This window comes from Rhinopithecus bieti, unplaced genomic scaffold (genome assembly GCF_001698545.2).
Source record: "Rhinopithecus bieti isolate Rb0 unplaced genomic scaffold, ASM169854v2 scaffold_26426, whole genome shotgun sequence".
NCBI classification, from domain to species: Eukaryota; Metazoa; Chordata; class Mammalia; order Primates; family Cercopithecidae; genus Rhinopithecus; species Rhinopithecus bieti.
Window position 1 is genome coordinate 143,389 of NW_016811945.1, and position 23,908 is coordinate 167,296.

A 23,908-nucleotide genomic window follows, 5' to 3' on the forward strand; every position below is an offset into this window, starting at 1 on the left:
AAGCCATAGAGAGGGAGCAGCTGGCATCTCAGAAGACACAGAGGAGACAAGACTTGGAGCAAAAGCCCTGAAGAGCAGGGCAGGGAACTGCAGGGCAAGCGAGGGGGTGGGGGGCGAGGGTGGGCGGGGATGCACTGGCAGCTGCAGTCCAAGCAGGGAGGCACTGCAGGCCAGCAACTGGGCCAGTCATCACATCATCCACCTGACAAGCAGCAACGGAGTACTTGGAGAAAGATAGGAGGGAAAGGCTTTTTCCATCCTGACGTTATCTTCCCTAAGTCACATTCAGAAGCTGTCTTATAAAAGGTATTCAGTATACTTTTCTTTTCTTTTATTTTTATTTATTTATTTATTTTTTTTGAGACGGAGTCTCGCTCTGTCGCCCGGGCTGGAGTGCAGTGGCCGGATCTCAGCTCACTGCAACCTCCGCCTCCCGGGTTTATGCCATTCTCCTGCCTCAGCCTCCTGAGTAGCTGGGACTACAGGTGCCCGCTACCTCGCCTGGCTAGTTTTTTGTATTTTAGTAGAGACGGGGTTTCACCGTGTTAGCCAGGATGGTCTCGATCTCCTGACCTCGTGATCCGCTCGTCTCGGCCTCCCAAAGTGCTGGGATTACAGGCTTGAGCCACTGCACCCAGCCCAGTATACTTTTCAAAACCTCACACCAGAAGGCCGTGGTTCTTTCTACGCGTGGCGATGCATCAGAATCAGTTGGAGGCCTTTTGACATGGATTCCAGGGCCCCACCTCAGACCTCCTGAGTTGAAATCTCGGTGGGTCAGGCTCTAAAATCTGTTTTTGTTTTTCTAAACCACCTCTCACAGTAATTCTTATGCACCCTCCCCTAGGAAACATTTGGGAACCATTGTTAGATGAAGTTTCAGTTAACGGAGGAATGGAAGAGGGTTAGCCTCAACCCAGAAAAGGGAGGCTGACTTTGCTGAACCTTCCATCTGTTCCAAACTCCATCTGTTAACATTTCTCTCAGTGACTTAGAAGAAGACATAGAAGTCGTGCTCACAAAACTGAGGATTATATAAATATAATTTAATAAATGGGATTCCTTTTTGCTTAATATGATATGATGAGCATTTTCTTATGTCATTATATAGTCTTCAGAAATAACTTCAATGACTGCATCATAATTTATAGTACAGGTTGGAACATTTAGGTTGTTTCTGTTTTTATGCTGTTACACGTAATGTTGCAATGAACTGAACATTTTTGGCCATAAATCTTTATATTTCTATTTTTTTTCTTAGAATAGCCTAAACATAAATTAGTGCCTCAAAAAATATAGATAATAGGCTGAGCGCAGCAGCTCACACCTGTAATCCCAGCACTTTGGGAGGCCAAGGTAGACAAATCACTTGACTCCAGGAGTTCGAGATCAGCCTGGGCAACATGGTGAACCCCATCTCTACAAAAAATACAAGACTTAGCTGGACATGGTGGTACACGCCTGTAGTCCCAGTTACCTGGGAGGCTGAGGTGGGAGGATCACTTGAGCCCAGGTGGTTGAGGCTGCAGTGAGCCGAGATTGTACCACTGAACTCCGGTCTGGGCAACGGAGTGAGGCCTTGTCTCAAAAAAATATGTATGTATATATTTTTTTCAGATTTATATATATTCCTAAATCTATGTATCTATCCTTTTTTAGGAAAGTTATTCCAAATTAGACTCCCACCAGAAATATGAGGATCAGTAATTCACCAAACTGCCAGTAAAACTAATTACAATGAATTTGATAGGAAAAAAAAATTTTTTTAGATAGGATCTTGCTCTGTTGCCCAGGCTGGAGTGTAGTGATGCCATCATAGCTCACTGCAGCCTCAAACTCCTGGGCTCAAGCAATCCTTCCACCTTAGCCTCTGGAGTAGCTGGGACTACAGGTACATTGCACCACCACACCCAGCCAATTTTTTTATTTTTTGTAGAGATGGGATCTCACTGTACTGTCTAGGCTGATCTCAAACTCCTGGGATCAAGCGATCCTCACACCTCGGCCTCGCAAAGTCCAAAGTGCTGGGATTATAGTTGTGAGCCTTGGGGCACTCAGTCAGGACAGAATTGTTTTAATTGGCTTATTTCTTACTAGTGATGTTGAACTTATAAAATATATAGTGGTCTGTATTACTTTGTGAATTGTCTGTGAACTTTGTCCAATTTTCATTTGAAGTATTGGTCTTGTTCTTATAAATAAATTTAAATGTTTTTCACAATAACAGATATCAATCCTTTGTCACAACTGTAAAAGTGTTTTCCAGTTTAAAATTTGCCTTGTAATTTTGTAATAATTTTCTATGCAGATATATTTAATATTTGTGATCAAATCTAACAATTTTTCCTCTTTTATCATATCTTTTATTTTTTGGTTAGAAAATCCTTGTTTATCTTAAGACTCAGGAAATTTTCACTCATATTCTTTTTTTTTTTGAGACACTCTCACTCTGTCACCCAGGCTGGAGTGCAATAGCACGACCTCGGCTCACTGCAACCTCCACCTTCCAGTTCAAGTGATTCTCATGCCTCAGCCTCCCAAGTAGCTGGGATTATAGGCCTGAGCCACCATGCCCAGCTAATTTTTGTATTTTTTAGTAGAGACAGGGTTTTGCCTTGTTAACCAGGGTGGTCTTGAACTCCTGACCTCAAATGATCTGCCCACTTTGGCTTCCCAAAGGGCTGGGATTACAGGCGTGAGCCACTGTGCCCTGCCTATTTTTAAAATAGGATTACTTTTAAATATTTATCTTTTAACCCATCTGGAAGTAAAATCTGTCTCATTTATATTTGTTGTGGGTTTTTTTTTTTTTGTCTTTTGTCATTTTCTAACACTATTATTAAATAATTCTACCTTTTTCTGCTGTCACATGAGGCTTCCTCATATGCTAAGTTATTAAATACTATATTGGGTCTGTTAGGACCTTTGTCTCTTGTTATTCTGTTTGTAAATTCTTATGCCAGTGCCATACCATCCTAAATATTGTCACTTTGAAATACTTTTTTTTTTTTTTTTTGAGACGGAGTCTCGCTTTGTCGCCCAGGCTGGAGTGCTGTGGCCGGATCTCAGCTCACTGCAAGCTCCGCCTCCCGGGTTCACGCCATTCTCCTGCCTCAGCCTCCCGAGTAGCTGGGACTACAGGCGCCTGCCACCTCGCCCGGCTAAATTTTTTTATATTTTTTAGTAGAGACGGGGTTTCACCATGTTAGCCAGGATGGTCTCGATCTCCTGACCTCGTGATCCGCCCGTCTCAGCCTCCCAAAGTGCTGGGATTACAGGCTTGAGCCACCGCGCCCGGCCTGAAATACTTTTTAATAATTTTAGCTCAAGACCCTTCTGCGCTCATTACTTTTTATTTTCCAAATGCTATCAGTTCTCATTTTCTGTCATTCTTTGAGAAGAACTTCCTTAGTTAGGTTCTTCAAAACAAACAAACAAAAAATTCCCACTGGGACCTATTTGTACTGGAACTGCATTCTGTCTCTAAGTTACATTTTTGTATTTGCTCTTCCCAAGCAGCAGCTCACCATTGCTTTAATGGTGACCTTCTTGGAAAAGTCATTGATTTACTCATACAGGTCCTATGGAGCTCTTATTAATGTATTAGGTATTTTGTGCCCGGTTGCTCTTGTGAATGGGCTTTTTATTTCTCTTATTTTTTTGGCGGGATATTGCTGATATGTAAGGAAGCTACTGAGTTGTGCATTTTTGTTTTATATCTGGTCATTTGACTCAAGAAGTTATTCTGACAGCTTGTCAGTAGATTCTCTTAGGTTTTCTAGATTGATAACTGTGTCAGTTACCTTCATGATTATTTTGTCTCCCCTTCTGTTCCATATTTCATAATACCAGGAAGTAGGCATTCATATCAAGCTTCTAATCTTAATGGTATTGCCTTTGTTATTTCACCTTAAGAGATCATGTCAGCTGGTGGCTTCTTATCTATAAATTAATTGCATTAAGAAATTATATATTACTGGCCGGGCGCGGTGGCTCAAGCCTGTAATCCCAGCACTTTGGGAGGCCCAGACGGGCGGATCATGAGGTCAGGAGATCGAGACGCATCACTGCCTTAATACGCGTGAAACCCCCGTCTCTAGCTAAAAAATACAAAAAACCCTAGGCCCGGGGCCGATGAGGCGGGCCGCCCTGTAGTCCCAGCTAACTCGGGAAGGGCCTGAGAGCCCGGAGAAATGGCGTGAACCGCGGGAGGCGGAAGGCTTGGCAGTGAGGCTGAGAGCCGCCACTGCACTCCAGCCTGGGCCGACCCAGAGGGGAGAATCCTTTCTCCAAAAAAAAAAAAAAAAAAAAAGAAATTATTATTGACTCAATTTTGAAAGGATTCATTTAAATGATTCTATTTGGAGAAAAAAAAATTAATGGATATAGAGTTTTTGTTAGATGCCGTTTTAGCCCTTTTCCTAACTTATGTTCTGTGGAATGCAATTGTGGGAGATTATTCATAAGTGTTCAAAGAAAATAAAAGCGTTCCATAGTCAAGTAACTTTGGGATATGCTGTGTTCCATAACCTCCTCATGATAATTTACAGTGCTTCCAGATCAAAGAGTTTACAACCTAGTCTGTTGTCAGATTCCTAAATTACAAGTCACAACGTCAAAAACACTCAACAAATACTCATTACATGAGTGAAAGACTGGAAGAACAAACAGGACTGGAAGAAACTGATTTGATTCCAATAAACTTGCCTTCCCTTTCTTTCACCCTCCTCCCAAAACAGCATGGAGGGTGGAGTGGAGCAACTTACAGGTAATGGCACTAGATAGACAGCAGTGTGCTTTCAAGCACATCTCATCCCTGAGGAGTACAAATCCCATCCATAGCTGCAAAAATCGCCTGAGATGCGAAAGGTTTTACCCAACAAATTCTAGTTTCTTGGTTCAATGACCTAATGACCGTTCCTTTAGTAGGCACAGCAGTTTCAAAGGTGACATCACCTGAACAAACAGTCCTGGTGATAATATGTCAATGATTTAACTAAAGGAAAAATGAAAGTAAAACTTAGTTTTCACATTTCAAATGTAAGTGAGGCTGGTGTGGTGGCTCACATCTGTAATCCCAGCACTTTGGAAGGCTGAAGCGGGCAGATCACCTGAGGTCAGGAGTTCGAGACCAGCCTGGACAACATGGTGAAATACAAAATTACAAAATTACTACTAAAAATACAAAAATTAGCCCAGCATGGTGGCGGACACCTGTAATCCCAGCTACTCGGGAGGCTGAGGCAGGAGAATCGCTTGAACACAGGAGGCAGAGGTTGCAGTGAGCCGAGATCATGCCACTGCACTCCAGCCTGGGTCATAAAGCAAGACTTCGTCTCAAAAAAAAAAAAAGTAAGTGAAGATCAGCCTAACTTAGTTTTTCAGTAATTCAAAGGAGACTTTTTTAAGTAGATGAGATGTTTGTTCAGGGATGTTTATCTCAGCATTATTTATAACAACAAAAAATGGGAAGCTATTTAAATGCCTAACAGTTAGAAAATGACAAAATAAATTGATACATATTCAACTTAGAATAGTATGCAGCCATTAAAATCATGTCTTCAAAGAATTTTAATGGTATGAGGAAAACTGATGGTGAAAAATCAAGATGCAAAATTGTTTAACTTTAATCTTTTATAAAGGAAAATTACATTTACTGAAAAATGACGGGATGGAAATACATCAAAATGTTAAAAGTAGTCATTACCCGGTATTAATGTGGTCTCCTGTAAGCTATTTAACTTGCCATAAGCAGTTTTCTCCTCTATAAACTAGGGATAAAAATACCTGCTCCCATGGCAGTGAGGATGAAATAAGCTGAATGTGTGAAATGCATTTTAAACTGTACAGTACGGTTTCAGAGTAACCTGTCATTTGTTAGTATCTAGAAGCAGTGGTAGTGCAGGTCGTACTGTTTTGCTAGGAAATATTTATATATCTTGGCCTATCTTATAAGACTTTAGAAGTAATAAATTCTTGATTCTCCCACTTCTTTTCCTGGTGTGAAACACGAGGATAGACTGAACAATAGAAACTGCTCTTTTTTCTTTTCTTTCTTTTTTTTTTTTTTAAGATGGAGTCTCACTTTGTCACCTAGTCTGGAATGAGGTGGTGTGATTTTTTGGCTCACTGCAACCTCTGCCTCCCAGGTTCAAGCGATTCTCCTGCCTCATCCTCCCAAGTAGCTAGAATTACAGGCACACACCACCATGCCCAGCTAATTTTTGTGTTTTTAGTAGAGATGGCCAGAGTGGCTTCGAACTCCTGACCTCAGGTGATCCGCCTGCCTTGGCCTCTCAAAGTGCTGGGATTACAGGTGTGAGCCACCACGCCCGGCCAGAAACTGCTCTTAAAACATCTTTCCAGGCTCAAATCAAATCAGAGTAGAAGAACCAACCCTTCCTTTTCATCTCTCTCCTAGTGAAATAGTCAAGTAAGTATTATCAAGAAAAATACATTACATGAAACTTTCCAACACTTATTTTAAAAATGTTTCAGGCAATAGCAATGAATTGAACCCCCAAACTCCATGCACAGATGCCAGGGTATGCACAAACATGTTTTAAGATCCCGTTTATCATCACACAAACCACATTTTTTTTCTTTTCTTTTTTTTTTTTTTTTTGAGACGGAGTCTTGCTCTGTCGCCCAGGCTGGAGTGCAGTGGCATGATCTCTGCTCACTGCAAGCTCTGCCTCCCGGGTTCACGCCATTCTCCTGCCTCAGCCACCCAAGTAGCTGGGACTACAGGCGCCTGCCACCACGCCCGGCTAATTTTATTTTTATATTTTTAGTAGAGACGGGGTTTCACCTTGTTAACCAGGATGGTCTCGATCTCCTGACCTTGTGATCCGCCAGCCTTGGCCTCCCAAAGTGCTGGGATAACAGGCGTGATCCACGGCACCCAGCCCACACAAACCATTTCTTTAGATTTGGCTTGAGAATTTAAAAATAATGCTCATACAACACTGAAAATATATGTGCCGTATTATTTTTAAAATCTTACATTTGTGTATTTGTTATGATTCATAGGACACATTCCTGTAAACATTCCCAGTGGAACCCATTGGCCTCTCAGGCTCTGATTTAGAGTGGGTGGTGTCCTCATAGGACTAGTAAGAAATCCTTCCTCTTAATAAACCACTTAACCCATTTGAGCCTTAGTTTCCTCATCTGTAAAATAGGGATAGAAATAGTACCTGCCCATAAGGTAGTTAGGATGAAATGAGACTATTCACGTAAAGACTTTAGCACATAACGAGTCCTCAAACATTAGGTATATTTCTTTAAAGTGTAGTGTTTGCCCACTACTCCAGGCACTAGTGCGACAGTCAAAATCCAGATAATGCAGGATGAATATCCAGGGGAATCAAAGTTTGGATATTGTGCCACTTAGATTTGTTTGGTTTTTATTCATTCTTAAGCTCATCGTTGAGAAGATGGTGCTTGGACATGTTGAGAGTATCTCTGTTTTCAATATCTTGAGAGTTTTTTTCTTCCCCTTGTCATAAATGACATTCACTTCTATGAAGTTAAAAAAAAAAAAAATTCTAGCCCAAGCAATGAAAAAAAGAAGATACCATGCATATATACTCTTGCATCAAAGTAGCTCTGTGAGCTTAGGCTGAGTGCTGCCAGCCGGGGTGCCCCAGAGCCACTTGGATAAGTCTGAACTGGGGACCTCATTGGACCAAGATAAGGGGATGTCAGGTCTCCCATCCACCCCATCATCCCTTCCGCCCAGCTGCTTGGAATCCAAATGTCTCTACCTTTTTATGTGGATGGCTTGGCTCGAGAACCTTGGAGCAATCACTGCTGGAATTGGCAGGCCTCTCCGAGAACACAGGAAAGGGGGAGCAAAGTGGAGCCAAGGACAAAAATCAAGTCTCCAAAGCACAGGATGCCTGTGGAGGGGCTAATCAGCTCTGAATCACAGTGGTCTTCCTGTGTCCTCTTGTTCCTTTGAATTGCTGTTATTGCAGATAACACTGGAGTCCCTGAAACTCGTAGCTTTGGGAAAGCCTCTGAGGCACTCCCGCCGTGAGACATGTCTAACACAGTTGATCCGGCTGTCCCGTGTGGCTGTGTGATTGACCCATTTATGCGCATTGCACCTCAGCATCAGCTCAGACTCTTCCCTTCCAGCTTGCTGTGTGTGGATCCATCACTTCATTCTCCCTTTTTCCATGTCAGATACTTGGTGTCTTGGTTGTTCCGAGTTCCCTCCCTGCACTGACACGTACCTTCCTACCCAGTAGTGTGACATAAATGAATCTGAGTTTCTGCAGTCCCCTAGTGAAATATCTTCTTCAGGGCAATCAGCTTAGAGTGTCATATGTCAACTCAGGGATCTGCCAGGTCCTGCTTAGAACACCAGGGAGCTGGGGACAGTGTGGGACCCCAGGGTGATGTTGCTGTGCCTGATGTAAGAGCTGAAGCCTGGGGCCAGGAGAAAAGGGCTGCAGGTCCTGGGTCCTGTGTCGCCACCCTGTGAGTTTGACCAGCAACAAGCCATGTTCCTGCGCTAACCCTCAGTCTTGTCGTTTGTAAAGATAAGAGCCTGAATCAAATCATTCCTACCAGACTCCAGGTTTCTAAAGTACTGAGTATATAGACCATGCCCTGCAGGAAATGACAGCCCAAGAGAGGAGAGGAAACAAGCCCTCAAATAACACCAGCACGAGCTGTTAGAGGTCAACTCCACAAGACCCCCATTTGAGTTTATTTTTTACTTATTTATTTAGAGACAGGGTTTCACTCTGTCACCTAGGCTGGAGTGCAGTGACGTGATCACAGCTCACTGCAGCTTCAACCTCCCTGGGCTCAAGCGATTCTCCCACCCCAGCCTCTTAAGTAGCTGGGACTGTAGGTACACGCCACCACACCTGGCTAATTTTTGTATGTTTTGTAGAGATGGGGTTTCTCCATGTTGCCCAGGCTAGTGTTGAACTCCTATGCCAAGTAATCCTCCCACTGCAGCCTCCCAAAATGCTGGGATTACAGGCACGAGCCACCACTCCCAGCAAGACCCCTATTTTAAAGGCTTCTAACATATAGTGTCAAATTGCATTTTAGTGAAGTTAGACCAACTTATTCCCCCACCAACATATATAAGGGTGTTTATCTCACAGGACCCTTGCCAGCATTGATGATTCTGAGTTTTTAAAAATGTGTTAATATGCTGTGTCTTTACTGGTATTTCTTTGATAGTGAAATTTAACATTGAATGTTAACTTTGTATTATCTGTGGGAGAAAGTATCACCAAACAAGTTGATAATGCAAGCAAGCTTTGTAACAGTAATTCTTCCTAATTCTAGTTCTTCCTCCGTGTCTGAGATCCAGAGATTGATTTACCAAGGTCACAGTCAAAGGGGTCACCTTCAACTTCAAATTATTTCACATTTGAAGCACAATTTAGAAATAATTTATTGTTAAAGTTCTGTCCGATAGGGTCGCTACTTAGGAAACTCTGGTTTAGGAGTTTCTTACTTAGGAACCATCTGCTCTTCTTTAAACAATTTTTTCATTTATATTTTTCCTTGAAACTCCTGTTATTTCGAAAGTAGTGGGATTTGCTGTGCTAGTATAGAAATGAAACATCAGAAAGTAATTCAGGCATTCCTCGACAGTGATGTCTGACTTCAGCACCTGTGCTGTGTGAGTGATTGTCCAGCTGGGGACTCACTGCTTAAATACCGTATCCGTATGCTCACCTCCCTGGCCTGGAATCTGGAGGGCCTCCTCCTGGCCGGGCTTGGTGAAGGTGCCGAGAAGGGCCCATTTGCCGCGAGCCACCCAAGGTGGAGCTCCACACCGAGCTCTTCCCCGAAAAGTACACGCTGCAGTTCCCATCTGGTTCATCCCTTTAATCAGTATCCATGACCTTTTGTAGGCTGTCTTGGCCAGCCCACCATTGCTGTTAGCGCTGATTCTGGAGCAAAGTGCCTGTCAAGCTTCAAACCCACTCCCACACCTCACATTTTCGTGAATTGAGAACTGTGTGTGCTGCGGGGAGCCGGGCGACACTGGCTGCTGTTCTCCCAAGCCCCTCCCTCCCTAGCAGTCTCCCCTCCCTCGGTCTCTCCTACCAGCCTCCAGACATGGCCTCATCCAGGCCACAGGGCATAAAAATCCAACTGGACGTGAGGGGAGGCAAGAGTGTGATCTGGCTTTAAATTCCAGCCTCGCTGTTGAATAACTTCACACCTGAGATCCCAGAGGGGCTGTGAAACCTAAATTCCACATTCACGTGGGTATATGGAGTCCACGTGCTCTGGATACACTCCACAGAGGCTGGAGTTTCACAGGGTGGGCCATCCCTCACAGTCACTTTTACCAGTATTGCTCAGATTTGTGTGGAATGTGTACGAATTGATCAACATAAATATTTCTAGGCTATTAGGGACAGAAAGGTTTTGATTGAGAAACTTTTGAAGATGTTTGAAAAATTAAATCTGAACACATTTTGAAACGGTAGCACCTCCTGAGCCCAGCTTTCCTCCAGGGCGAGTAGGGATTGCTGGCCCTTGTTGTCAGGGTGGCCAGAGGACCATGCAGGGGGACTGTGTGGAGAGCTGTTCCCCTCACCTGAGAAGAAATGGGGATCCTCATGCCTCATGCCCAGTGCCACCCCCTGAGATGAGGCCCTGCACTTTGCTTTGCTCTTCACCCCTGAGCAAACCAGTAGCTCAAGGCCATTTCTGAAGATAGTGCAAGCTCTAGAGTCCGACTGCTTGCATTCCACTTCCACTCAAACATCCACTGTGTGACCTTGGGCAAGCCGCTTGGCCTCTCTGATACCCCATTTTCCCACCTGTAAATAAAACGCGGATAATGTTATCATCCACCTCACAGCGTGAAGTGAAACAATACAGAATGCTTGGTGCTGCACCAGGATTATAGCGAGCACCAGTAAATGCCGCGTGCTATTAGCAGATTCTTTCTCTAAATTTAGAGATAAAATATATCATCAGATAGATTTACTCTAAATTTAGGAGACATATTTTAATGGTGTATCTATTCTGGGGTGCCACAACTTCACAGGAACATAGAAACTTTGAATGAAGTTAAAACTAGCAGTGACATCAATTAAAGGTTTAGAATATAGCCCGTTAAGGTTGCTAAACAGTTTCAATTTTAGGCCAGGCATGGTGGCTCATGCCTGTAATCCCAGCACTTTGGGAGGCCAAGGTGAGTGGATGGCTTGAGCCCAGGCATTCAAGACCAGCCTGGGCAACATGGTGAAACGCTATTTCTACAAAAAGTTAGCTAGGCATGGTGGTGTGTGTCTGTAGTCCCCGCTACTTGGGAGGCTGAGGTAGGAGGATTGTTGGAGCCTGGGAGGTTGAGGCAGCAGTGAGCTGAGATTGCAGCACTGCACTCCAGCCAGCCTGGGCAACAGAGCAAGACCCTGTCTCAAAAAAAAAAAAAATCAGTTTTATTTCCGTAGAAAACGTAGGTCTAAATGGTGGCTTAATTTCTCATTCTTTTAAAGGTGGGAAAATTGTGTTTGGCTTTTGATAGAATTCAGCACTTTCTCTCTTTCCCTGGGAATAGTCACAGATTGTGGGCTTACATTGGAATCAGTCAGAACTTTTTAGAAACAAAGAAATAGTTTAGGACCAAATAGATTGTTAGTAGCAGGAATGGGGAGCTGCAGAAGGCCATGCAGGTTTTTTCCCTTGAGCCCCTTCAAGGCTTATAAGGCGAAGATCACCCTCCTGGCATGGTTGGGACATGGGTCTGCCCTCATCATCTCAGACACCTTGCACGGCCCATAAACAAGTCATTGTAGTACACATGCTGAGCACCACACTGGCAGCAGGCACAGGGTACCCAGGGACCACAGAAGAGGTGTCCCCACATGCAGATCAGGGAGGCTCCCCTAAGGGATGTGAGCCTGAACAGAGCTTCCAGGATGCCCAGGAGCCAGCGCGGTACACTTCTCTTGGGGAAGCGTCTGTTGCATCAACAGAAATGCAAATGAGGATCACTGTGCTTTTCTTAGAGGTTATGTTTCTACGTTTTTAAATGATTATGTAAAGAAAATGGTAATAGCAGGCAGCTTTCTGGTCTCTTACTTTGTGACAAGATGCTAAGCTTTCTCTTCTTCTTCCCTCTCCCAGATACCTACTGGAGCAGGATTTCCCAGGCATGAGGATTGGTCCGGAGCCCACCACTGACTCCTTCATCGCCGTGATGTATGGAGAGACTGAGGGCAGCACCCCAGGGAATGCTTTAGTCGTGGACCCCAAAAAGCCATTTAGAAAGCTCAGTCGCTTTGGAAACGCTTTCCTGAATCGGTAAGGACCAACAAGCTGCCATCTTCGGTCAGGCTGTTTAAACCTTTTCTTTGAATTATTGCCACTTACATATAAAGATTCAAAAACAGAAGAACAGAGACTGTCTGCTCTAGAAGTCATAGAAAATATGTTTATCATATTAAGATATTTGAAAGACTATCATAGGAAATGATCATTTATGCCTATTCTGGGTAACTTGACAGGGTAGAGCTAATGCTCAGGGTTGGACATTGTAAGGCTGCACAGGGCCAGGTGCATGGCTCGTGCCTGTAATCCAGCGCTTTGGGAGGCCGAGGTGAAAGGATTGTCTGAAGCCAGGAGTTTGAGACCAGCTTGGACAACAAAATGTGACCCTGTCTCTGCAAAAATTTTAAAAAGTTAAAAAATAAAAAGGCTATACAGTATAAGGAAAAAATTTCTAAGGATTTGAGCTGCACAGAAATGGAGTAGGCTGCCTTGTGAGGCAGTGAGCTCCCTGTCACCGGCAATGTTAAGCGCTGGCGAGATGGACACTTCTCAGGCATGGTGCGCTGGGCTTCTGCAGTCAGAGAGCTTAGCCCAGAGGACCCCTAAGCTTCACCTGACACTTGGGTTTTATCTGCTGACTCCAGGACAGGTCCCCCCACCTCCCTGGCTGACGCTTTTGCTTCTCACTCCCAGCTTTGAGCTGTTTCCTTATTTATCAGGGCAGGGCCAGGGAAACAGAGTGAAAAACATGAAAAGCTGTTTCTTACGTGGTTTTTTTTTTTTTGTAGATGGAGTCTCACTCTGTCTCCCAGGCTGGAGTGCAGTGGCATGATCTTGGCTCCCTGCAACCTCCGCCTCCTGGGTTCAAGCAATTCTCCTGCCTCAGCCTCCCGAGTAGCTGGGATTACAGGCACCCACCACCACACCCAGCTAATTTTCATATTTTTAGTAGAGATGGGGTTTCACCATGTTGGCCAGGCTGGTCTCAAATTCCTGACCTCAGGTGATCCACCCACCTTGGCTTCCCAAAGTGCTGGGATTACAGGTGTGAGCTGCTGCACCCAGCCTACATGGTCATTATTTTATAGATGTAAAGTTGTGGGATCGCTGAGGTTCTGCCTTACTTGGAGATGTGTTTTATTTGTACTCCTCCCATAACCTTTCATTAGAGTTCCCAGTGGAACTGAGAGCTGCTGGGGGTGGGGAGGACAGGCCGGCTGGTGCCCCTGGCTGCAGCTCTGCCCTTTCCCACTGGATCTGCCTTCCTTCCTCCCTCCTGCACCTCCTATTTGCTACCCCTAGCCTTTGTGTAATGCTTTTCTCTTTTTTCCTATCATCCCCCTCCCACCCCTCTATTTCCCTCTTTCCTGGGTCTAGCTTTCGTGTGACTGATTTGGGGGAGTGGGTTGTAGGAGGCACAGAGCTACGGAGGGTCATCCAAGCCTCTTTAGGGAGAGGAAGTAGGATTAGAGCTGACAGACCACATCTCCTTTCTAGAAGTTTTTAAAAATAGGAACGGATCCTCCCAGCTGGCTGCTGTCCTCCCAAAGGCTGAAGCACCTCATCTCGCAGCTCCAGGGACACCATTCACGTGGCCTGAGGAATGAATGATGTGCTGGATGCTGTGCACTGGCTTGGCCAAGGGCCACCCAGGCCCCTCCGCAGGTGCCTTCTGTGGAAGTTGGAACTCTCCGGGGAGCTGAACTCTCCTTTAGGGGCTTTTTGATTTGATGCTCCTTTTGCAAATCAAAGAAAGTATCCAGGAAACTTGGCAATGGGATGAACAGAAATGTGCAGGTGATGTGGAAGGAGTCCCAGAGAAGTTCCATCTTATTACTGATGGTGATAGGTACACTGTCCAGGTGATTTTTTCCAACCTGCAGGGCTGACTTTTCTAGGAGGAGTTTACTCTTCAACTCCAGAGCTGCCTTGGTTGGCACCAGAGTGTCTCACTGTGGGAGAGGAGGTTGAGCCCTGGGCGGGAGAACCCCAGAGGGTCAACTCTCCAGATCTCTCAGGACAGAGTGGCCCAGGGTGGAGGGGAAGTAGACCAGAAGGGGAGGCCCCAGAAAGTTCAAGGCACAGGATCTGTCTCTGTGGAAGGCTTCCCTGGGGTCCTCTGGTTTCGTTGCCACTGCCCTTTGTCTGAGGCTCTTTTTGCCCAACAAAGGCTTAATGAAATAAGCTGCCACTTTTTTCAGATTCCCACTTTGTGAAGTCCGTATTCACAAGGGAGAAACCAGGAAGACTGGTTATTGGCTTGTTTTGTTTTGGCAAATGATTTCTTTTCCTAACCAAAAAAATTTTTGAGTACAGAAAAGAAGTGTTCAGGAATGATTTTGGATGGCAAAGCTCATGTCTCAGAATTTAAAACTTGCTGAAAATAATCCATGTCTTATAATAAAAGCAAGTGTCAATTGAATTCAGAATAACACATAGAAAAATAATAGCAAATAATTATATGGCATTTATGTGTCAGGTTCTGTTCTAGACTTGTATATTAGCTTTAAATCCTCACAGAACCCCTGTGACATGGTGCTACTGTTATCCTGAATGTAGGGGGAGGAATCAAGGCATAAAGAGGTTACTTTAATTTCCAGGGGGTCACTTCACCAGTAAGATCAGTGCTGGGATTGAAACCCAGGCCAGCCAATGAATAGTACGATGTTTGGACTGGGAATCACTGCCCAGTGCCCCCTATTTAACTCGTAAGGCTGTCCCTAATATAGCCCTCCGGTAATGATGATGAAGATGGCAATGATTATGTCCCCAGTCATCACTTACATCATTTCATGTACATTATTCTTTTGGGGTTGATATCAGACCATACTGTGGCCAGTCTACAAATGAGAAAGCAGAAAGCAAAGACATGACTTGCTCAGGGAGAGGCCATCAGGGAGAGACAGAGAGGGGATTGGAATCCAGGTTCCCCTTCTCCCCTGTCCTCCACCCCACACCTCTGCTCAGCACCAGCCAAGAGGAGTTTCTGTCCTTCTACCAAGTGTATGTCAGGCTCACATGTAAGGGACATGCCTCATGTAAACTCAGCTACCTGAGAGTAAACAGCCTGATTAAGTAGTATCCACAGGACAGCGCCACACAGCAGTTAGTTAAGAAAGAGTCAATTAGTTAGGGCGTTCGAATGTGCGTACATAATTATAGCTTCCCTCTGGGAACAGCACAGGGTTAGCACTAGAGGCAAACCTGTTTTCACATAGCATACTTCCCTGGGAACTAGGTCAAAATGTAACACCAAGTAAAGAAAATTGCTTGTTTTCTGTGGAGAACTTTCTCTCCCAGGCAGCCACACCAGACTCTCCCTGCGACAGGTAACAGGTCGTCATTACCTGGCCTTCTCCTTAAGGAGTGCTGGCTTGGGCATCTGCCCCCAGCGGCGTCTTTAAAAGAGTTAAATACCAGGTGATACCTGGAGGGGGACAACACCCTCCACCATTAAGCAAAGCAGCAGAGGCTGAGTCTCAGCCTCCCAGGCTGGCATCTAAGGAGTGACAAGGGGGTCTATGGTGCATTTCTGAGAAATGAATATAAATTCCTAAAAAGGTATATAATAGAGACATTCCATACTTGAACAATAAAAGGAGTTTAGTGTAGAACACAAAGAGTTCTATGGAAATGGCTGTGGGGGGACATTCTGAAACTCTAGCAGACTGCTGTGCTCAGGACGAATTCCTCAGCGGCCGTCTGGGAGCTGCTCTGGGGAGGTGCCTGTTGACGTTCCAGAGGTTGCTATCAGGAGGCAGTTGCCCCCCAAAGAGGAGGAGACAGCCAAGGGCACCCAGAGCATTGGATCCTCGGAGATGCCAGGGTACTCGGGTCAGTTCAAGAAGTGCCAGGCGTTCGCTGGGATCTGACATTCCCCCTGCAGTCTGCTTTTGAATTAAGATGTTATGTTATTTCTCGGTCTCCTTTTCTAAAAAATGGTAATGTATATATTTTCAAATTCAGCTAGCTACAGACATTTTTAGTCTGGCATCTAGTATTGTTTTAAATTGTTGTCTTCCGCAGAAGAAATTCTTAATCTCATGTACTTCGTCATTGCCTCTGTTTCGTTCTGTGAAAATAACTTGAATCAAGTTATTTTCTGTGAAAAGTCACGTTTTCTGTGAAAAATAACTTGAAACTTCCTTTTGAGCTGAAGGAGTGTGAACAGCCCTTCCAGGTCTCAGTCATTTATCTGGGCCTGATGATGGTGATGATAACCACTGTCTGGTGTTTGAATGGTGATTCCCCCATCATAAAACACACACAGATGTCTTACTGGGCTTGTACTCCATTTGTTACTTCTGTGTTTGTAATTAAGCGAGGCTTACTCAGTTTAGCTTTTGAGTTTTGATTTATTTTTTTTGTTTTGTTTTGAGACGGAATTTCACTCTTGTCGCCCAGGCTGGAGTGCAGTGGCGCAATCTTGGCTCACTGCAACCTCCGCCTCCCGGGTTGAAGTGATTCTCCTGCCTCAGCCTCCCAAGTAGCTGGGATTACAGGTGTCCACCACCACGACTGGCTACCTTTTGTATTTTTGAAGAGATGGGGTTTCACCATATTGGCAAGGCTGGTCTTGAATTCCTGACCTCAGGTGATCCACCTGCCTCGGCCTCCCAAAGTGCTGGGATTACAGGTATCAGCCACCGTGCCTGGCTGAATTTATACATACACACACACACAGACACACACAGACACACACACACACACACACACACACGGTCTCACTCTGTTGCCCAGGCTGGAGTGCAGAGGCACAATAACAGCTCACTGCAGCCCCGACTTCTGCTCCAGCGATCCTCCCACCTCAGCCTCCTGATTGCTGGGACTATAGGTGTGTGCCACCGTGCCCAGCTAATTTTTGTATTTTTTGTAGAGACAAGGTTTTGCCAAATTGGCCAGGCTGGTCTTGAATCCTGAGCCCAAGCAATCTACCCACCTTGGCCTCCCAGAGTGCTGGGATTACAGGCATGAGACACTACACCCAGCCAAGTTTTGAATATTTCATAGTCACTATGTACCACGGAGAATTTTTAAAAACTGACTTACTAAAGTTCACAGCATCAGTCCAAGCCCATGCTGCTTCCCCCAGCCAATTTAGCTGCAGAAATTAAGGATAACAGGCTCTTGCCAAGAATCACTCTTGATTCACCAGCAAAATAGTTTTTTTTTTTTAATCTGAGGGAATAACTGAGTTGTCTTGTGCGTGTATGTTGTGGTTCATTTATCTATAATAAACTTGGTGAAGCTTTCCCCATTATTTTTTAACCTCAAGATTTGTTGGCCAGCCACGGTGGCTCATGCCTATAATCCCAGCACTTTGGGAGGCCGAGGCAGGCCGATCGCATGAGCCCAGGAGTTGTGAGACCCACCTGGGCAACATAGCAAGAGATCTTGTCTCTGAAAAAAAATTAAAAAAAAAAAGATTGTGGTAGTTCCCTGGGTGGTGGTTCCCTGGTCACTAAACCATTGTTCTTTTTTTTTGAGACAGAGTCTTGCTCTGTCACCTATGCTGGAGTGCAGTGTCGCAATCTTGGCTCACTGCAACCTCTGCCTCCCGGGTTCAAGCAATTCCCTGCCTCAGTCTCCCTAGTAGCTGTGATTACAGGTGCCCACCACCACACCCAGCTAATTTTTGTATTTTTAACAGAGACAGGGTTTCACCGTGTTGGCCGGGCTGATTTGAACTCCTGACCTCGTGATCCACCTGCCTTGGCCTCCCAAAGTGCTGGGATTACAGCGTGAGCCACTGCACCCGGCCTAAACCATTGTTCTTGACTGGCAGCTGCCTGTACATTTCTGGTCCTGACATTCCAGAAATGCCTTTCTCCCCGGGCTCAGGCAGACCTTCCTGGCTGGGCCATTGCATTGGGCTTTCCCCTGTGGCAGTCAGGAGGAGATTTATAAAAGTACATATTTAGGTTGAACCATATGAAATTGGCAGTCTTAAACCATCTTTAACCTTTAAAAATGGTAATTAGTTTCAATCTAATAGGGCAGCCAGGGGCTTTGCTATGATCTGGATGTGAAATTCAGTTCCTGATTCCTCCTAGGCACTGGAAGATAAGATCAGCCATTTGTGGTAGGACCATATAATAAGAATTATTACAGTTCAGTTGTCAAAGTCTTTTTGTGGGTTGTGTCCTAGTTACCGTGCAAATTTAGGAAGTTGTATTATCTCTCTGGTTTTACCTTCATCAATAAAGTGGGCTGGGGTGAAAGGAAGTACTTTGAAACCATTCTGTACTCTCTCCGTTGTCAGCTTAGGTTTATTTGAACCTAATGGCAAACGTGGAAGTCCACAGGACTGGTAGAGTTCCTCAGAGAGCTTTAGAGACCTATGCAGGGTCGAGGTCTCAGAATGAGTGAGTAAGGGAGACATCTAGAGCCCAAATCTCCTACCTCCTGTTCCCCACCCTGACACTCCACACCACTAGGTAGAGAGCAAGCCACACAAGGAAGCCCCTTTGGGGACGAGTTCCAGGGCTGTGGCACGTCACCCCTTTGTTGTAAGATGTTGCCCTGTGCGTGATACGCCACATGGCGGTGGTTCCAGTGTGCGCTGTGGTAATAGTAATAGTAGCCGTGGTAATCGTAGCCCAGGAGTGAAGAACCTGGGCTCTGCAGTCAGCACTGCCAAGTTCATGTCCCGGCTCCATCACTTCTCAGCAAGTTACGGCGTGTGTCTTCTCTGTGCCCAGTCTCCTCCTCTAAGTGCAGAGGCTCACAGCCCTACCTGTAAGGCTGCAGTAAGGCTGGAGTTACTGTGCGTGGAAAGTACTTCAAACTGTGCCTGACACCCAGTAAGAGGTCAGGAAATGTTTGTGCTATTTTATTATTATTATAATGACTACAGATATTACTGTTTTGTTGAGGAATCAAAATCAGTATTAAGGTACTGCCTAGTTCTTCTAAAAGTCTAGTTTTTAAAATGCTGATCATTTAATTGGAATGTTAGTGTTTGGGGGAAATTTAAAGTAATCTCCTTGCCCCCCCCTTCTATAGGTATGTATGTATTTAACTGAGATAGGGCCTCGCTCTCTTGCACAGGCTGGAGTGCACTGGCACCGTCAAAGCTCACTGCAGCTCCAACCTCCTGGGCTCAAGCCGTCCTCCCACCTCAGCCTCCTGAGTAGCTGGGACTACAGGCGCATGCCACCATGCCTGGCTAATTTTATTTTTTGTAGAGACAAAGTCTCATTATGTTGCCCAGGCTGGTCTTGGACTCCTGGGTTCAAAAGATCCTCCCCACTCAGCCTCCCAAAGTGCTGGGATTACAGGTGAGAGTCACCATGCCTGGCTTTACTCTCTCTTTTTACTGTGTGGCAGGACTCCTAGCAGCTTGCCTGAGACCTCATAACCTGGACCATTACTTTATTCCCCTTCTCTGCTACCCCTGGCCCTTCCTTAGATGTGGAGAGGATGTGGAGTTGGGGGGGCCAGCCTAGGATCTTTGGTTGCTCCCTCTTCTTCTCTTACTTCAGAAGACAACATTTATCAGGTCATCCTCGGGTGAAGGCCACTCACAAAAGCCATGTGAGGCTCCTGGATTGAACCAGTACGTGTCTGCATATTTTACATGAAATGTAGAAGGCAAGGCACAGATCCTCCTTGTGTTAATCTCCCCAGGAAGGAGTAGGAAATCCACCTTGGGACAGCAAATCTGTGCTTGGAAACATTTCAATAAGTCAGGCCGGCCAGGGCTGTCTTACTGGGTGTCAGGCACTGTTCGAAGCACTTTCCGTGCACATTAACTCCAGGCTCACTGCAACCTTACAGGTAGGGCTGTGAGCCTCTGCTTATAAAGGAGGAGACTGGGCGCAGAGGAGTCACGTGACATACGTGGCCAAGTCCCACGGCTGTAAATTGATGGGGTCGGGACATGAACTTGGCAGTGCTGACTGCGGAGCCCAGGTTCTTCACTCCTGGGCTCCAACTGCCACTGCACTGCTTTTATACACACAACAAGTACGTTTGCCGTGCACCTCCCTTTCTTAGAGCAGAAGCTTGAGGCACGATTGCTAGAACAGCATTAGGATTTTTTCTGATCCCAGCATAACTTCATAGGAACACATTCGTATGGACTTGTCACCTCGCAGCATGAGCGTGGCACCGCAGGGTCTCAATGCTCCTTTCTGTTCTCTTGCCTGCCCCTCACCCCTGGACACTGTCTTTCAGGGAGCAGAGTCCAGCTGTGCACACAAAACCCCAGCCGCCCACTCTTGGGGTGGCCCAGCCAAAGCTCTCCCTCCCCACGCCGTTCCCCTCCTCCTCCTCGTCCTTTCTTTTTCAGCCCTCCTGGGCTCCTCGCTTTGCCCCCTTGTATGTCGTGTGGTGACATCAGTGCATCTCATGGTGGCTTGCTCTGTGGCTCCCATGCCTGGCCTCTGCTGTCATGTCAGGAGGCCTGTGGAAAGGCTGTTGCCTTACACACAGGGAGTGAACAGTGTGCACATTTTGAATGCCTCTGTTAGCCTCACCTGAGAATCTAGGGGGTGGCTGTTTTGGAAAAATGGATATTGAGTGTGAGCTTGTGATTTGGGGAAAAGATCAGCCTCTCCACGGGAATGGTTTGCAGAAAATTGTTTCACGTAGGTATGATGTGTTCAGCTCTGCCAGATGTCTCGGGCCATGTGATGGAAAGGATGGGACGGCACTGAGAGACAATCATTCCTGACGAGAAACGAGGTGCACCACAGATGCGCTCAGAGCCCTGTTCCTACCCCAATTCTAGAGAATTGAATAATGGCATAGCGGGGTTTTTTCTGTGAACTTACAAAGAATGCTTGGTGAGCCTTATGTGCTTTATTCACACAAATCTCTCTCCGTGTCTGGAGACAGGTAGAAATGGGGGGCTTCTCTTCCACTAACTTGACCCTTTACTTTTAATGTAATGAGGTTTTTAACTTTGTGGGTTAAGTTCCACCCCACTGACATCAGAAATAGTAGGCTGCGGTCTGTAGCCAGCATGCATTAGCAGCACGGCCTCAGAATGTCATAACTGCCCTGTGCTTCAACTTTTCCATCTGCAAAAGGATCCCAATATCTTTTCCTATATCTTCCTGGGCCGATGTGAAAATGTAGGAAAGACTGTGTGAAAATCGTGTCCTGAGCCCCTTCAGAGAAAGTGATTTTGAAATGTCAGGATTGGCCGCTCTTACCCAGGGCTCTGCTGTCCACATGTGCACTGTGGAGGCTGGCCAGGCCTCCCTGTCCTGCATTCCCAGCATTTTTACTTTATGAGTAATCCCCACCACTTCCCCACCGCACGGAAGAATTGAGGTTTTAGCTTTCTGCCCACACAGACGCAGATGTCAGCCATCCATAGTAGAGGAAAAGCAGAGGCATTCTACGCTTTCTGCCTTAAACATACACGGTGCCTCACTAAGGTCCAGCCCAGGCCCTGGTGCCCAGGGTAGAAGTAACAACGCACTTCCTACCATTGCTTGTGGAGTTATTCAGCCTGAAAGCTAAAAGGACATCGCCAGACCCTGTCGGGAAGCCACCATTTTCACGTGAGGAACCTGAGACCCAGAGCAGGGAGGCCCTTACCCAGAGTCCCATAGCAGATTATCAGGAAACGCTGGGCAGAACTTGAACCCAGGTCTGCTTATCCACAGGCTAGATTTTTCCTCCCCACTCTGCTTCTGTGGGGTGGATGCGAGGGCAGTGACTACAGGGAGAAGGGACCAGGATCAGGAGGAGGAGATGGTATCAGGCAAGTGAGGAACAAGAGAGGCCTAAAGATGCTCAGCCAGGGCCTCCCCTAACCTGGTCCCCTCACCTACTCTCCAGCTCCCCTAGACTCCTAAGCACCTGGAGGTTGTTGGGTATCACAGGTGCCTGCCCCTCCCTGGCCCTAAAGCCATAGGGGACACCGGGCTGGAGGCTAAGTTCCTGAGGCATCAGATGGGGAAATAGGCTCCAGTCCCTCCAGCTTTCATGCTAGGGAATAGGCAGGGAGCTTGGGGCTCTCCAGCCCAGTGGGGCAGTGCACCCTGAAGAAGGCATGGGATTCCCAGGGGGAGAAGCCCAGGATGCTTGGGCAGGGACCAGCCTGGAGCAAGGAGAGGTGAGGCCCATGACTTTGGAGCCAGGCTGACCTGGGTTTAAGGCACTGCTCTGAGTGACCCTGAGCATTACTTAACCTCTCTTAGGTTAAGGATAATTCCTTCACCTCATGAGGTCAATATGAGGATCAAATGAGAGGATATTTGTAAGATTCCTACATGGTCAATAAATGTTAGCTAAAATCAAAATGAACAGAAAGGCATCAGGTGGCAGGTGGAGGCAGGTGCCTGTGCACCTCCCATACCTGTCCCATGGGCCAGCATCCCGTTCTGTGTGACAGGATGGAGGTGCTGTCAATCTCTTCCAAGCTCCTGCTTCACAAATGACTTGATTAGCCATCCTCAGTTTCTGTCAGTCTCCTTCAGACCCCCACTTTACAGATGTCAGGAAGCCCAGAGAGGCCAAGGAGCCCCATGGTTGGAGCACTCTGCGATGTCCAGTTTCTGACCCCTCCTTTGATCCGTCTCTTCCAGATTCATGTGCTCACAGCTGCCCAATCAGGTCCTGAAGAGCATCAGCATCATCGACAGCCCCGGCATCCTTTCAGGGGAGAAGCAGCGCATTAGCCGAGGTCAGTGCCTGTCCCCGCCCTTCCCACCAAGTGCTGGCTGAGGCCCTCTCTGCTGTGAGCAGAGGATTTCTGTCCCTATCGTATTCTGTCTGTCCTCCAGCACAGCTGTTGGGCAGCTGAAGGGACCCCAAATGTCAACCAGGAGTTCATAGCATCAAAGACTCTGCCCCCTCCAGGGGCTTATATTCTGTGAGAAAGACATTTGTCGAGTTACACATGAGTAAATGAAGATGAGGAGTGGGGTAAACGCTGGGAGGTATCAGGGTGTGAAGGGACCTGCCTTGGCCTCGGGTTGTTGGGAGAGGCTCCTGGAGGAAACAGCATTGGATGTAGGATCTGGAGGAGGAGTAGGAATTACCTAAGGGAAGCTCTGGGGTGGGGAGAGACTGTTCCGAGGGGATCTGTGAAGACTAGAAAATGCTTGTGCAGAAGAGGACATCTGGGCTTCTCCAGCCTTCACAAGACAAGGCTGAGGCAACAGCTGCTTCTAGGCCTGTGCTTTGTAGTCAAAACAGATGGGTCTGCTGAGCACAGTGGCTCAGCGCCTGTAATCCCAGCACTTTGGGAGGCCGAGGCAGTGGATCAGCTGAGGTCAGGAGTTCGAGACCAGCCTGGTCAACATGGTGAAACTCCATCTCTACTAAAAATACAAAAATTAGCTGAGCATGGTGGCGTGCACCCGTAATCCAAGCTACTTGGGAGGCTGAGGCACGTGAACCCAGGAGGCAAAGGTTGTGGAGAGCTGAGATCACACCACTGCACTCCAGCCTGGGTGAAAGAGCAAAACTCTGTCTTAAAAACAAAAAAAGGCCGGGCGCGGTGGCTCAAGCCTGTAATCCCAGCACTTTGGGAGGCCGAGATGGGCGGATCACGAGGTCAGGAGATCGAGACCATCCTGGCTAATATGGTGAAACCCTGTCTCTACTAAAAAATACAAAAAACTAGCCGGGCGAGGTGGCGGGCGCCTGTAGTCCCAGCTACTCGGGAGGCTGAGGC

General features: G+C 46.4%; 1 protein-coding gene across 1 annotated transcript in view; it reads left to right on the forward strand.

Annotated features, from left to right (window-relative positions):
- Positions 1-23,908, forward strand: part of EHD4 (EH domain containing 4) — a 78,044-nt gene that overhangs the window by 10,592 nt on the left and 43,544 nt on the right. The window contains exons 2-3 of the mRNA XM_017895432.1: positions 12,127-12,303; positions 22,815-22,912. Coding sequence (XP_017750921.1) covers positions 12,127-12,303; positions 22,815-22,912 — 275 coding nt within the window. The remainder of the gene's footprint in view (positions 1-12,126; positions 12,304-22,814; positions 22,913-23,908) is intronic.